This window comes from Pelecanus crispus, chromosome 14 (genome assembly GCF_030463565.1).
Source record: "Pelecanus crispus isolate bPelCri1 chromosome 14, bPelCri1.pri, whole genome shotgun sequence".
NCBI lineage: Eukaryota > Metazoa > Chordata > Aves > Pelecaniformes > Pelecanidae > Pelecanus > Pelecanus crispus.
Window position 1 is genome coordinate 298,143 of NC_134656.1, and position 12,962 is coordinate 311,104.

At 53.6% G+C, this 12,962-nt stretch overlaps 1 protein-coding gene across 1 annotated transcript in view; it reads left to right on the forward strand.

The window, feature by feature from the left end:
- CDH22 (cadherin 22) overlaps positions 1-12,962 on the forward strand; it is a 55,637-nt gene that overhangs the window by 23,852 nt on the left and 18,823 nt on the right. Inside the window, exons 4-7 of the mRNA XM_075721395.1 lie at positions 1,993-2,160; positions 3,227-3,414; positions 4,254-4,507; positions 11,938-12,074. Coding sequence (XP_075577510.1) covers positions 1,993-2,160; positions 3,227-3,414; positions 4,254-4,507; positions 11,938-12,074 — 747 coding nt within the window. The remainder of the gene's footprint in view (positions 1-1,992; positions 2,161-3,226; positions 3,415-4,253; positions 4,508-11,937; positions 12,075-12,962) is intronic.

A 12,962-nucleotide genomic window follows, 5' to 3' on the forward strand; every position in this document is an offset into this window, starting at 1 on the left:
GGGTACGTCCCTGAAGCCACGTCTTGTCTGCTTGCAGCCTGCTGGCACCCAGCTCTCCCCTCCGCTGTGCTCAGGTTGTGATGAAGGCTTCCCAGAAGTGTCTGCCTTGAGCCAGGTGGCTTGGATGGCTGTGATGCTCTGCCATTGCTTGCTTTGTTGCATGTCAGCAAATGTCTTGCAAGTCGCTGAGAGCAACTGGATCATTCTCTGCTGTTCGCTCGGCAAGGGAGGAGCTCCTTGTTCCCTCCAAGTCAGACCCCTTCGCTGGAGACCCACACCGACAGCCAGGCACCCCCCTTCCAGCATCCTCCTTAACACCAGGCAGGATTACTGGTGAAACAAAGCAAAGATGGATTTTGTAGTTCACAGTAGGAGGAGGTAAAGCTAATAGTTAAACAGAAAAGCCTGGAAGAGAGAGCAATTACAAAAACAGAAAACAATGTCTAAATCTGTGGGAATGTTAAGAAACTGAGCTGGAGGGGATTTTAAGCTGATTCCTAGCTGTTCTGGGATGTTGCTGGTATAGTGGGACTGGGAATGTGCCGCTAATGACCTTGCATCCATGTATGCACTCATGCGTGCCCCTGGTGCCACCTCAGGGCAGAGTCATTTCTTTCTTTCGTTCTCAAAATATTTCTTCTCTGCTTTGTTTCCATGTAAATGAAACACTCCTGGGTGACATAGGAAGTTGTAACTTCTGCCATTCACAGTGGTTTCTGGGTTTTACTACTCTGTTTCTTGTTTTACATTCCTTTATATTTTAGTCCTGGTCATTTCCCCCAAGCCCAGATGACTACTGAAGACCTATAAACACTTTTTTTAAGAGACTTCGTTTCATAAAAAGTACTAACATACCATATATTTTGTTAAGCTTTACGGTCTCTAGTTCATTCTCAGCCCTTGACACAGAGCATGTATGTCATCTCTGGTCTCTTTAACTTAGAAGGACACTTGAAAATGAGGGGTTTTGTGCAGACGGACTTTTGGAAATACACTGCCTCCCCCCCCCCCCCCATATTCTCCAAATCAAATAGCGGTCCCTCCGGGCATGCTTGGGCCATGAGGCACCTGTGAAATGGAGCTTGGGCTCAGAACAGCGATGTTCTGTTAGGAATGCTGTGGCAAGCCTGGCTCCTGCTTGAGCAGATAAGGATAAGTGGGCTGGTGCAGATTTGTGCCAAAGGGGTTTCGTGACTCAGCGTGGGCTTTTACACAGCCTTTCTGTGCAAACCTTGAGGCTGGCCCCCGCTGGGCGAGTCCTCTTGTTCCTGTGCCTCTGGCCCCCACCAATCCTTCACTGGGCTCCTGGCCTCCCTGGAGAGAAGTACAAACCTCCTCTGAGCTGGAGTTTAACCCTGTCGGAGCTACCGGCAGCCTGCAGTAGAAGCAGCAGTCAGGAACCTTTCATGCAGTGTGCCTGCAAATCGGCTGCAGAGGCTTGCTGGGACCAGGTTGGGCCTGGGCTCTGGGGGGATCTTCAGGATGTTTCTGCCTGGCTGACACCCCCCTGGGCTTGTTCTTCTCTCTAGAGATCTTTTCTCCCCTCAGTTGGCTTTTGCTTATGTCATCTCTGTGAAGGCTGCAAAAGGGTTTGCTCTCCTTTGCTGGGGCCCAGCAGATGATGGTGGTTGTTGCCAGCAACGTGCTCCCATGGTAGAGGTGACCCACGGCACCTAGGGCTGCGTTAGGAAGGGCATCGCCAGCAGTTGAAGGAGGTGACCCATCCCTTCTACTCTGCACTGGTGAGATGACGCGAGTGCTGTGCAAATATGAGACGTGGGCATACTAGAGTGAGTCCAGGGAAGGGCCATGAAGATCGGTGAAGTATTGGAGCATCTGCCGTATTTGGAGAGGCTGGGAGATCTAGCTGATCCTGTTTAGAGCTGGGGCTTGGATAAGGTAAATTCCAGCGTCCCCTTCCAGCCTCACCCCGTCTGTGACTGCGGATGCTCTGCGACCTGCCTGTGCTCACGCTGTCCTGCTGGTTTCCAGGTGTGATCCGGACAGCCGTGGCTGACCTGGACCGTGAGACGCAGGACCGGTATGAGGTGGTGATCCGCGCAACGGACATGGCAGGACAGCTGGGTGGCCTGTCTGGATCCACCACAGTCACCATCGTAGTCACTGATGTCAATGACAACCCACCACGCTTCCCTCAGAGTAAGTCCTGACAGCAGTGGGGGGTGAGCGCTGGCCCTTGTCCTGGTTCTGGCCCCTTGTGGGTGGTGGGACAGTGTCCTGGTTTCCTGGCTAAACCACGACAGACAGCAGCTCAGCTCCCGGCACAGCCTGGCACGTGTCTGCAGGGTGAGTCGGCCCGGCTGCTCATGCTGCTTGCAGGGTGGCAGAACCAAGGTACCATAGCATGCACAGCTTCTTGCCTGGATCTGAATGTGTTCCTGCCTGGCAGTTTGGAGGGGCAGCTGCCTTGGCTGACCCCCGCTCCTGGTACTAGTCCTGGGAGTGAGCAGGGCTGTGTGCTGGGGAGAGCAGAGCTGGCCCTTTCCTGAACCCTCTCTGAGCAGCGCTGGGGGAGAAGGCAGCCTGCTCCGTGCTGCTGTCTCCTGGGAGCTTGGGCAAGGACTCGGCTGCTGGCCTGGCTCCTCATGGCTCCGCGTCAGGGCTGGGCACGCTCTGCCCCAACGTGAGGCATGGTGACCCTGCCCAGCTCACAGACAGCAGCCTTGTCACAGGACAGCTCTGTTTTCCAAGTCACTGCTAGTGGCCTGTGGCTCAGGCTTGTGTCTTCTCTGGGATCCTCCCCAAACGAGGAAGGTGGGTGATCCTGCTGCAAAGAGTGGGCTGTGCAATCTCTGCAGTGCACGCCAGCAGCAGAGACCGGCAGCATGGCTGGCAGACCAGAAGGGGTACTGCAGCTGGAGGAGGCTCAGCTCTTTAGCTGCATCTTCTAGAAATTAGAAACGGTAAAGTTTGCAAAGATTCAGAGAACACTGATTGCAGGGCAGTGTCCATACAGAGAGATCAGCCCTTACTTCACCCGGCACCTTGAAACATTAGTGCTCCCCAGTTGTCTTCCCTCAGCCCTTGTTTTTGGCGGGGTGTGTGTTTCTCCTGGTAGGGCATTCTGGACTATAGACGCTGGCAGAGTTTGGGCAGCCCTTGTAGTGCAAGGGTGTCCCCAGGGAGGTGTGTGAAGGGCTATATCAGGCAGGAGAAGGGGGTTCAAAGGCAGAAGCAGTGACCCTAGTACCTTTTTCTCCTCCAGAGATGTATCAGTTCAGCATTGTTGAAACTGCCCCTGTGGGCACCGCCATCGGGAGGGTGAAAGCAGAGGACTCTGACGTCGGGGAGAACACGGACATGATGTATCAGGTGAAGGATGAGGAAGGGGTGGAGGTGTTCAAAGTCATCACGGACAGCAATACCCAAGAGGCTGTCATCACGGTACAGAAGGTGAGAGATGAGGAAAGCTGGTTGGGCAGGGAGGGCGCAGATCTCTAGGAGGGCCTTTTCCTTTGGGGGCTCCTGCTGCTGCATTTGAGTTGAAATAAATGCTCCTCTGAGTGCTGCTTTAGCAGTAGCAGTTGCATTTTTGTGCCTGCAGGTGCAGGGAGAGACCTGCTTCTGTTCTGCCTGGATGGCAAAACACAGACCTGTGTCTGGGAGGAAAGGCTGAAAAGGAGCAGCAGCACAGTGCCTGCTGGAGCCTGCGCAGGGTGGCTCCCTGGGTGGCAGTGAAGAAGCGAGCCATGCATAGGTGAAGCTGTGCATAGGGCTGCGGACACGAGTGCTTACAGCTTTTATTGATAGCACCTGTTGGGGAGAGATATGCCCACCTAATTCCTATACCTGACCAACGGCACTTTGAAAGCATCTGCTTTTGGTGGCAAAAATAATCAAGCAAGCACTTGATGCAGGCAAGAAAGAATGGTTGTTCACCGAGGCCACTGCATTCAGTTCACCTCCCCTGTAGAAATAATAGCAGGGTGATTAATGATCAAAACCCGCTCACTTGCAGCACACAATGTGCCGTCTTCCCAGTGAATCCTGGCTGCCTGCACAACCTGGACACCCGGCTGGGGGCCCTGGGGGGAGCAGGCTGGAGGCCTCCTCCTGCCCACCTTGGTGTGGGCACTGCCAGCAGAAGGGCAGAACACGAACTCCCAGTCTCCTGCAGAGGTGCTGCCGGGGGAGCAGGTGGTTTAGTGCTGCCCCTGATGTCTCCGGGGAAGGAAGGGGCAGCAGGGGAGCTCCTCGGGCTGGGTACAGCTAACCCTCTCCTGTTGTCCCAGCCGCTTGACTACGAGTCGAAAAAAGTGCACACTGTCGTGGTGGAGGCCCTCAACAAGTTCGTGGACCCGCGGTTCGTGGACCTGGGCACTTTCCGGGACCAGACCATTGTGCGGGTCTCGGTGCTGGATGTCGATGAGCCCCCCGAGTTCCGGCCCCCCTCCAACCTGATGGAGGTCCAGGAGGACGCACACGTTGGCTCTGTCGTGGGGGTGGTCACCGCCCTTGACCCAGACACAGCGAACCATCCTGTCCGGTAAAGCAGCCGCCTAAACCTCGCATCATCTTCCTTCCAGCGGTGGGCGTGGGGTCACCCGCAAGGGACGCGTGTGGCCTGAGGGGGCTGGTGGCCATGGCCGGGGCAGAGGGCAGGTGGTGGCAGAGGAGGAGGGGCAGTGCAGGTGAAGGTGACAAGCGCTGCATGCGTGGCCAGGCACGTGAGTGTGTCCTACGGGACAGGCAGCTGGCAGGTGAGCGGCAGCCTGTGCACAAGCAACAGGCAGGCAAGAGCAGCCATCTCACAGGTGACATACGTCACTGGCAAGCAGTGGATTTGTGAGTGGCAAGGGAATGTCGGGGAAGGTGGCTGGGTGATGCTTGTATGTCCTTGCTGCTGACAGTGAGGCATCTGCAATGGTGCCTGATGCAGGCCAGACGAGTGACCAGAAATGACAGGAGGGCAGTGATGAAGGATGACAAATGAGGTGAGGCTTGGGAGGTGCGGAGCCACAGCTTGCCTCTGTGTGTGTGTGCGTGCATGCGTGCACAGGGATTGAAGATCAGAGGAGTTTATATTTGGGCAGGAGACATAATCCAGGCAGCAGCTTATCTGCACAGGACATTTCCTATTTCCATTTAATTTGTGGCTAAAGAGATTGTTACCTTGTTAAATTGCTATTACCTAAGGCATGAAGCAGCCTTCTGGCTCTGCCAACTGGCCTGAGTCATGAGCAGTTGGGTTGGAAACTGGTGTTCAGCAAACAACCTCAATGTGTGGAAAATTTCCTTGAAATGTGTGTTCTTGTGCCAGGTGATGGCAGGGCTGCAGGCACCTTGTGCACAGCTGCTCACTTCAAATGAGCAGTGGTGGCTTTGCATTTGAGAGCTCTGTAGGGAGCCTGTCCCAGGCAGCAATAGACTGGGACACGACAGGGACGTCCTGCAGAGGAGGACGTGGCCAGGGAGGGCTCAGTTACAGTACTGATGCCATTCGATGATGTTGCCATGCGGCTGCTTGGGGTGCTGAGCTCCAGTGCTGTGGAGCCATGGGGAACGCACTGGTTCAAGGTGGCCTGAGGGGTATCTCAAGATCTTCATGGAAATGAAGATTGAGATGTTTAGAAAGATCGGAGAAGAATTCACACATGGAAAGCTGCCATCTAGAGATGCCTGGCAGCTAGCAGAGAGTACTGTGTCACAGAGCTGGGTGCTGAAAGTTGTCTTTGGGGTGAACGTGAATGAAATCAGCCTTGGCATGCCAGGAACTAGAGCTGTGTATGTGAGTGTTGCACCAGTTGCACTAGTCGGTGCTGTCAGTTGGACGTGTTCTCAGAGTACCTCTGCTGACCTTGTCATGTGGCTACCCTCTCTATTCAGGCTACATGTCTGATTTCTTTCTTTGTGGCCTGCCCTGAGCACGTGGCTGTTAGATTTCATTCTTCAGATGTGTGCAGTCTTTCTACCCCTCTGTGTGTGTGTGTGTGTACATGTGTGCATGTGCTTTTTCACTTGACTGTTTCTAGCAGTGCTACAGAACATAGATTTTATTTTCTGATCTGTAATTGTAGGAAAGGGGCCTTGGGGACAGAACTATGCTTATTCTCATTTTTTCTTGTTCTTTGTGCTGCTTCCTGGTGGAGCTTGTTGCATTGTTTGCAGACAGAACAAAAGAAAGCAGAGGAGGGAGGCTTTCTACTACTGTGCAGAAGGTGATGGGGACTTGGAGCAGAGAGAAGCAGATTCAAGTACTCAGCAGGAGCAAGAGGGTTAGAGCCCAAACTTTGCTATGCAAGTCTCTCTCTTATGGTAAGCTTAGTGCCAGACGAGGCAATGCTTCATGCTCAGGCACGAGGGCCCAGCCAACAGGACTCCCAGGCATCTGCTGCAGCTTGGGAATTGCAATGCGTTTCCCCTTGTCAGGCTTGATGCATTCAAGTATGTGTCCTCCCTCCAGCTGTCCCCAGGCAGGTAGCTCATCCTGCGTCCCCCATGCTCCCCTGTGGCATTTGGTCTCTATCCGTCCATCTCTCCACTCTCCTCTGTTCTTGCAGTGCCTGCTGTCACGAGCAGTGGCAGCTCCGTCCCCTTGGCGCTTGCCTGGGGAGCGCGGGTGGGTGAGCCTTCCCTGCCATTTTAACACGTACCAAGTGGAGGTGCAGTTTTACATTGGTCACGCTGATGTGGCACCAATGCAGGAGGACAGTGCTGTGGATCTCTCCTGCTTTCCTGTCCTCTGGCTAGCCAGGTAATTTAATAAAATACTTGGCCACGTAGGCAGCTGTTCACAGCTTCAAAGTGGTGCACAAACATTAATGCAAGCATCCTGCAGCACCCTGCCAGGATGTGACGCTAACCCGTCAGCAGGAGACGACAGTAAGTCACCTCTCATTTCAAGTGTGCTACTCGCATTTCAAGTGAACAGTCACAAGAAGCCAGCACTTGTACTTCACCTCTATACATTAGAGAGCAACTGGTCCTGACAGCATGACCAGTATTTGATCCTCAGCTCCTTGAAGTTGGTATGAACCCTTTCAAGTCGCTGCGGTTCAGTGGATCCCTTTTAACTTCCTGATCCTCGTCTGCTAGGGGTGGGAGCAAAGGCATGGCTGTGTTTCTGTGGTGGCTGCTGTCTCCTGGACTCTGGTCTGTGTGTTGGCTCTGCCCGGTAAATAGGGGAGAGCCTCAACCTTCTGTCATGATGAGATGCACTCTCCCCTTGAGGCAGGAAAGAACAAGGATTGCCAGAGACAGCAGAGCAAAAATTAGCTCTGTCAGCGTTTCCAGGTGCTGCTGACACCAGGCTGCCAATAACGAGGTCTGGGAAGTATTTTTAGCCAAATGGGAAAGGAGGTGCCCTTGGCACTTTGTTTTCATCCCCTGTCCAGCACAAACAGGGCTGTGTGGCTCCTGCTGCACCATCCAGCCTGAAGCAGCTGCTGGAGGCACATTTCAGCCTGGCTCCCCTGCCCTCCCGGTGATCCGCTTGTCCCGCAAGGATGTGGCCACTTGGTGTGAGAACAAATCCCTTCCAGACAAGCTGGGCCGGGTTGCAAAGTGAGCTGTTACGAACACTTGAGGCTGAAGGGGCGTCCGACTCCCCTGTTCTTGGGAGGCTTCCCTGAGGCGCTGCTTGCTGCCCCTCTCCCAGCTGCTCACGGACGTGGAGCCCCTGGCAGCTGCTTGCCTGGGTGGGAGGAGAGCTGGGGCGTAGGGTGCCTGAAGGGCACCCCATCTCTCTGGGTGAGCAGCTCCAGCTTGTAGCTGCTCAAGAGGGATGCCCTCCCTCCCGTGCTGAGGCTGTGAAGCAGGGAGTCATGCTGAAGTTCAGCACGGCAGAGGGGCTGCACGCATCCTCTGAGGGAACACGAAAACCCACCATGGTACAGGCAGGAAACGCCTTTCTATAAAGGACCAGCGCTTTTTATTTTATTGCATCCTTCTTTGTTGGCTAACAAAAGCTGGAACCACTCTTTTTCAGAAAGAATTTAGTTTCCAGTTGGCTTTTTGGCTTTAGCTGTACGTTTCCTGGGCGTAGTGCAATTTTTCTCGGCTGAGCCGTTGTATGAGGTAATACAGTGATAGACTGTCTGTGTACGTGAGGCTGTATGTATGGGAGCCTTTTGTTTTTCTCTGCAGTGGGAGCCTGTGCTCTGATGGTGTGCATTCCAGGCTTTATCAGCACTGGGAGGATGTTGCTTGGGATTTAAGGTTCTCGGAGATATTCTTGTTTGGCATTCACCAAATCCGGAGACACGTGTTGGACATGGGCATTTTATAGACTCCAACAGCACAGCAAGAACTACAACCTGCTTCAACACAAAAGGGAGAGGAGGAAAAACCAAACACAACAAAAAGCTTTTCACACAGTGTTTGAAAAGCTCCCTATTAACAAAACACATGGCATAAAATGTGCTTCTTGTTGCATTCAGGGGGAGAAGTGAAACAAACTGCTTGAGAAACGCATTCATGAGAAAGATGAGCACCAAGAAAGCTGTTTAAATTAAACAGTCACTTGTAACATCCAAACCAACAGGCAGTGCCAGCAGGAAGAGAGGAAAATGGATTACAAGGTCCGCATCCCAATCGGAGCTGGGGACTGCAGTTCCAGATATGGAGCTCCAGCCAGCTTTAGGAGGAATAAGCATATGTCCTATCTCTGAGTACCTGGAGGACCCAGGGATTAATTGCTGCTCCTTCTCAGGTGGGAAGGACTGTTTGGCTTCAGTGGGACGGATGAACGTGAAGCTGGACTACTAGAGGTGGAGAGGCTTGTGATGGTCAGCACAGACTTCGGTTGGTAAAGATCGTATTGCACAAAATGGTGTAAACTGAGCGCAGCGGATAGCTTCTCATAGCTGCTCTAGCACAGGGTTAGTTGTAAGCTCCTGGAGGGGGGAGGTCTGTCGTCGTGTGGAGCAGGTTGGTCTGCAGCTCTGAATGGGTTATGGCTGTGGCTTTGGGGGGGGCGGGTGGACATCCTTGTCCCCTCTCAGTCCCCAACTCCATACCAGCCTAGTGCTCCAGAGCCTCCACAGCACTTTGCGCAGATGGAGAGCTACAGACCCACCTGGACTGGCCACCTCCAAAATTACAGCGTGTGGAAGCAGGCTCAGCCCTGCTTTCGTGGCAAGTGCAGGCAAGGCTCAGCTCTTCTCCTTCCCTGGGGCAGTGTTGAGAAGGTTGCAGCTCTCTGTGTAGCGGTGGTGACAAAGGGATCAGATTTTTGGTTTGGTTTGTGCCCTGCCCATTGGGTATGGGCAGTCAGTCCTCACCAGACAATTCAGAAGTGTCAGAAGACAGCCTTGGCAGCAAAAGAATTAGAAGCGTAAGAAAAGGTCACCAGCAGCACGAGGCTGAGTGCTCCCCTACCAGCCCCCTGCCCTCTGGCCATGCAGGCAGCCAGCGTCAGATGTTTCCAGGCTCCGTGATGTCTCCCATCACTAACTGGGTTTTTCTGTGGAGCTGTTTTTTGCAGACATCTTTGTTTATGCAGCAGTGGCACGAGTGTGAACAAAACAGGCCTGTGCTTACCAGAGAAGCAAGGAAGGCATATGGAGAGTGAAGTACTAGCTTGAACTCTAGCGGTATTCAAAAGTGGAATGGAAGAACAGGATGTGTTCGAGGTCAGGTGATGTGGGGTAGCAGTGGAAGCAGTTATGCAAATGCATCAGTTATGCTTTTGGAAGGATATTAGGTGTTGTCATCCTGGTTTCTGTTCCTCCTCCCAGCAGTACATTGGACTGATGTGTACAAGGCAGAGTGGCCAGACGTCTCCTTTCCCTTTGCAGTGAGCGAGCGCAGAGTGGATGAGAGGCTGCAGTATGTGCCAGGACAGTGTCGCTGTCCCTTCTGGAGCTGGCTGTATGCCTGTAGAGGCTCTGTTTCCAGCTGGGAGTTGGGGCAGAAAATGCAGGATGGCTAGGAAGCCCCTGGCAGTTGGTTCAGAGATACCTAGGCTTGTACCTGGCTTTGCGTGGCAGATCCCCATCGCCTCTAGATGCAAGGAGGGCGGAGGAAGCCAGCCACATAGGTGCAGAATGTGCTAGACTGTGCATGTGTGCAGATGCAATTTAGATAGTGATTTTGGAACATTTTTCCTTAATTACAAGCAAGTGCTGTTGTATTTTCTCTCTCATCCCCTTGTCTGTCTGAAAGGGAGAAAGCTAGGGAGCGTAACCTGGTTCTGTATAACACTTTAAACGGCGTGTAAATGCCTTTATCTCTGATGGAGGCACATACAGAGCTGCCCGGCTGCGTGGATAGGTGCCCCTCAGGAGACACTCTCATCTGCAGCTGATTTCCCCCTCCCAGGGCATGGAGGCCATCGACGCCTCTGTGCAGAGTGGTCATCCTTGCATGCAGAAGGTGAGCTGGTGTCCCTCGGCTGCGAGCCATGTGGATGATGGACCCAGAGACCGCAGCTGGACTGTGCCAGGCGAGACGCAAGCACTTGGGAAAGCCACCCCACAGTGTGCAGAGAGCATGCACCATCTGGAACATGCTTCTAGCCCAGAGCCCGTCCTGCTCTGCTCCTCTTGTCTGACATGGCCTCTCAGTACTGTCCTGTCTCGTCAGCTTTCCAGCTTGCTTTGTTCCTACATTTATCTTCCTTCTGTTGTTGGACATGTGACTGAAGGCTTTAATTTATTCACAGTCCTCCTTTCGGTAATTTATCCTTTGTACTCTTTGCTGTCTTGTATTATTTAATTCTGTAAAGCACTCTGGGATGCAGCATGTATGAAAGATGCTGTACACAATAACATTATGCTTTATTGTTTGTGATTTGTAGGCCTTCTGGATTTCTAATTCCGATTGCAGTGGTGGTGTGTGTTATTTGTGTTATGGCTGTGCTCGAGGGCCTCAGCTGGATCAGGCTTCCCTTCCAGTCCCTGCATCCAAGGAGCACGCATCTAATTGTGCCCTGATTTAATGTTAGCTTGCTTTATTCTGTGTTTAATGTGTGTAATGGGAAATGCGGGACATGCCACTGGGACTGATTGCATGGGCTTGTGGTGTCATGGCTAAGGCGCAGGGCTAAACCCAGGTGTCTGACTCTTCTGTGAGCTGTGGTGGTGCCCTTCTGGAAGAGGTGGAAGTTGTGCTCTCCAGAGGTGGCACAGAGGGTGCGTGGGCTGTTGATGGGATGCCCAGGGAGGGGGCTGTTTGGGGCAGCACTAGAGCAGCTGAAGGAGAAGAGCGAGAGCTGCGTGTGAAGGGTCTCTGCTGAGCAGCGGAGCTGGTTGGAGCCAGAGGAGCTCTTCAGCCTGCTCCTGTGAAACTGGGAAGCCCAAACTAGGGCAAATTTCAGGGCTTCTGGGGATGATGTGCTGTGTTGATTGTGGGGATGCTGGCCGTTGCCCACCTCTGCTGCCAGGGTTCTTGCTGCAGTTGCACAGGTTCCGTCTGGATTCAGAGACCTTGCCATTTCTAACTGCTGTAGCTGCAGTTCAGGTTATCTGCAGGTCCAGCTCACAGCCTGCCCGTGTGCTGCCGTACTGTCCTCCAGATCTCTCACATGGGTGGGTGCTGTGGCAGGATTGGGAGAGAGGGTGGTAGGTGAGGTGGGCTCCTTGAGCAGGGGTGCCCTCCTTCCTTTGGGTTGGTGTCTTTCCTGAACCTGTAGCTCAGAAACTTCCCAGAGTCATGAGTGGCATTACAGCCCATGATTTCTATATCATTCTGTCTATGCTGAGCATAAGGTTCCCATCAGAGCAGGTTTTCCCCCTTGTCCATAGTCTGTGCTTAGTTCCGCATCATCCACTGAAAGCCACGCTTTAATTTTACTTGAGGGCTCTGGGCTTGCAGCCTGGTAGAAGCATGGCCTTCGTGTACCATGCCACAGCAGAGGAAAAGTGAGAACGGTGATGTAGGGCCTGTTGTGTTAGATCCCTGTGCTCCTGGGGCTGATGATGAGGTTGGGCTTGGCACATCCAGCTGTTCACGGTTTCCCCTTTTGCCTGGTCTCAGGTATGCCATTGACCGCAGCACAGACGCAGAGAGGATCTTTGACATCGATGCCAACACGGGTGCCATTGTGACAGGAAAGGTCCTGGACCGGGAGACGGCAGGGTGGCACAACATCACTGTCCTGGCGATGGAAGCAGGTGAGCAGCGCTGTGTGGAGCAGACTGTCTGTGCTGGACCAGAGTGGGGCAGAGGAGGAAATATGGGTGCGTTCGCTGCAGAGGTGACCAAGATGCAAGTGTTAATTAACACTGAAGTAAAAAAAAAAAATGCAGCAGCACTGAGTCTGACATCTCCCTAGACAACCTAAAAATACTCTTCCTGACTCGAGCATTAATAAGGGAGCATGGTCGAGTAGTATATTTGATGAACACTAATCAAATTTGTATTATCTATGCGCCAACTCTGCCAGTCATCCCTGTGCAGCTCGCTCCCTGCATTCACACCTGCTGAGCAGCTCCGGGGGCTCCCGGGGGGTCTGTGTTCACATCAGCCACGTCTCCCCAGTTCAGCCTGGTGCTGTGGGTGGATGCCCCGTCAGCTGGAGCCCTGGGGCACAGATGGCTGCCAGTGCTCGCTTCTGCTGGGGGCTCACAGTGGTTGGGATTTGCAGGCTGTACTGCACACTGGGTACGTGGCTCTGGATGCCTCCAGTGCTCTTCCTCCTTGGTCTCCCTGCTCTTGGTGTGGCTGCAGGCGTGGCAAGGCGCAGCAAGGAGTGAGTGGATGGGAGGTCCCAGCACTGCAGCGGTGGGAAGGAGCTGCGGGGGCAGAGCGTCCCTGACCCCCCCGTGCTGGGGATGGGGAGCAGCGGCGCTGCCAGGGCTGGTACCACCAGGCTGCTTCGGCTCTGGCTGCAGCACTTGGCCTCACCCTGCAGCCCACTGGGAGAAGTTTCAGGCAGAGGATGAGGTGAAGCTCTCTTGTCCTCTTCTGAAATTAGCTCCTTTCTGACCCTCCCACGAGAGCCCTGCTGATGGTCTCTTCCTTCCCTTATGCTGGGCTATCCTTTAGCCTGTATTTACAGT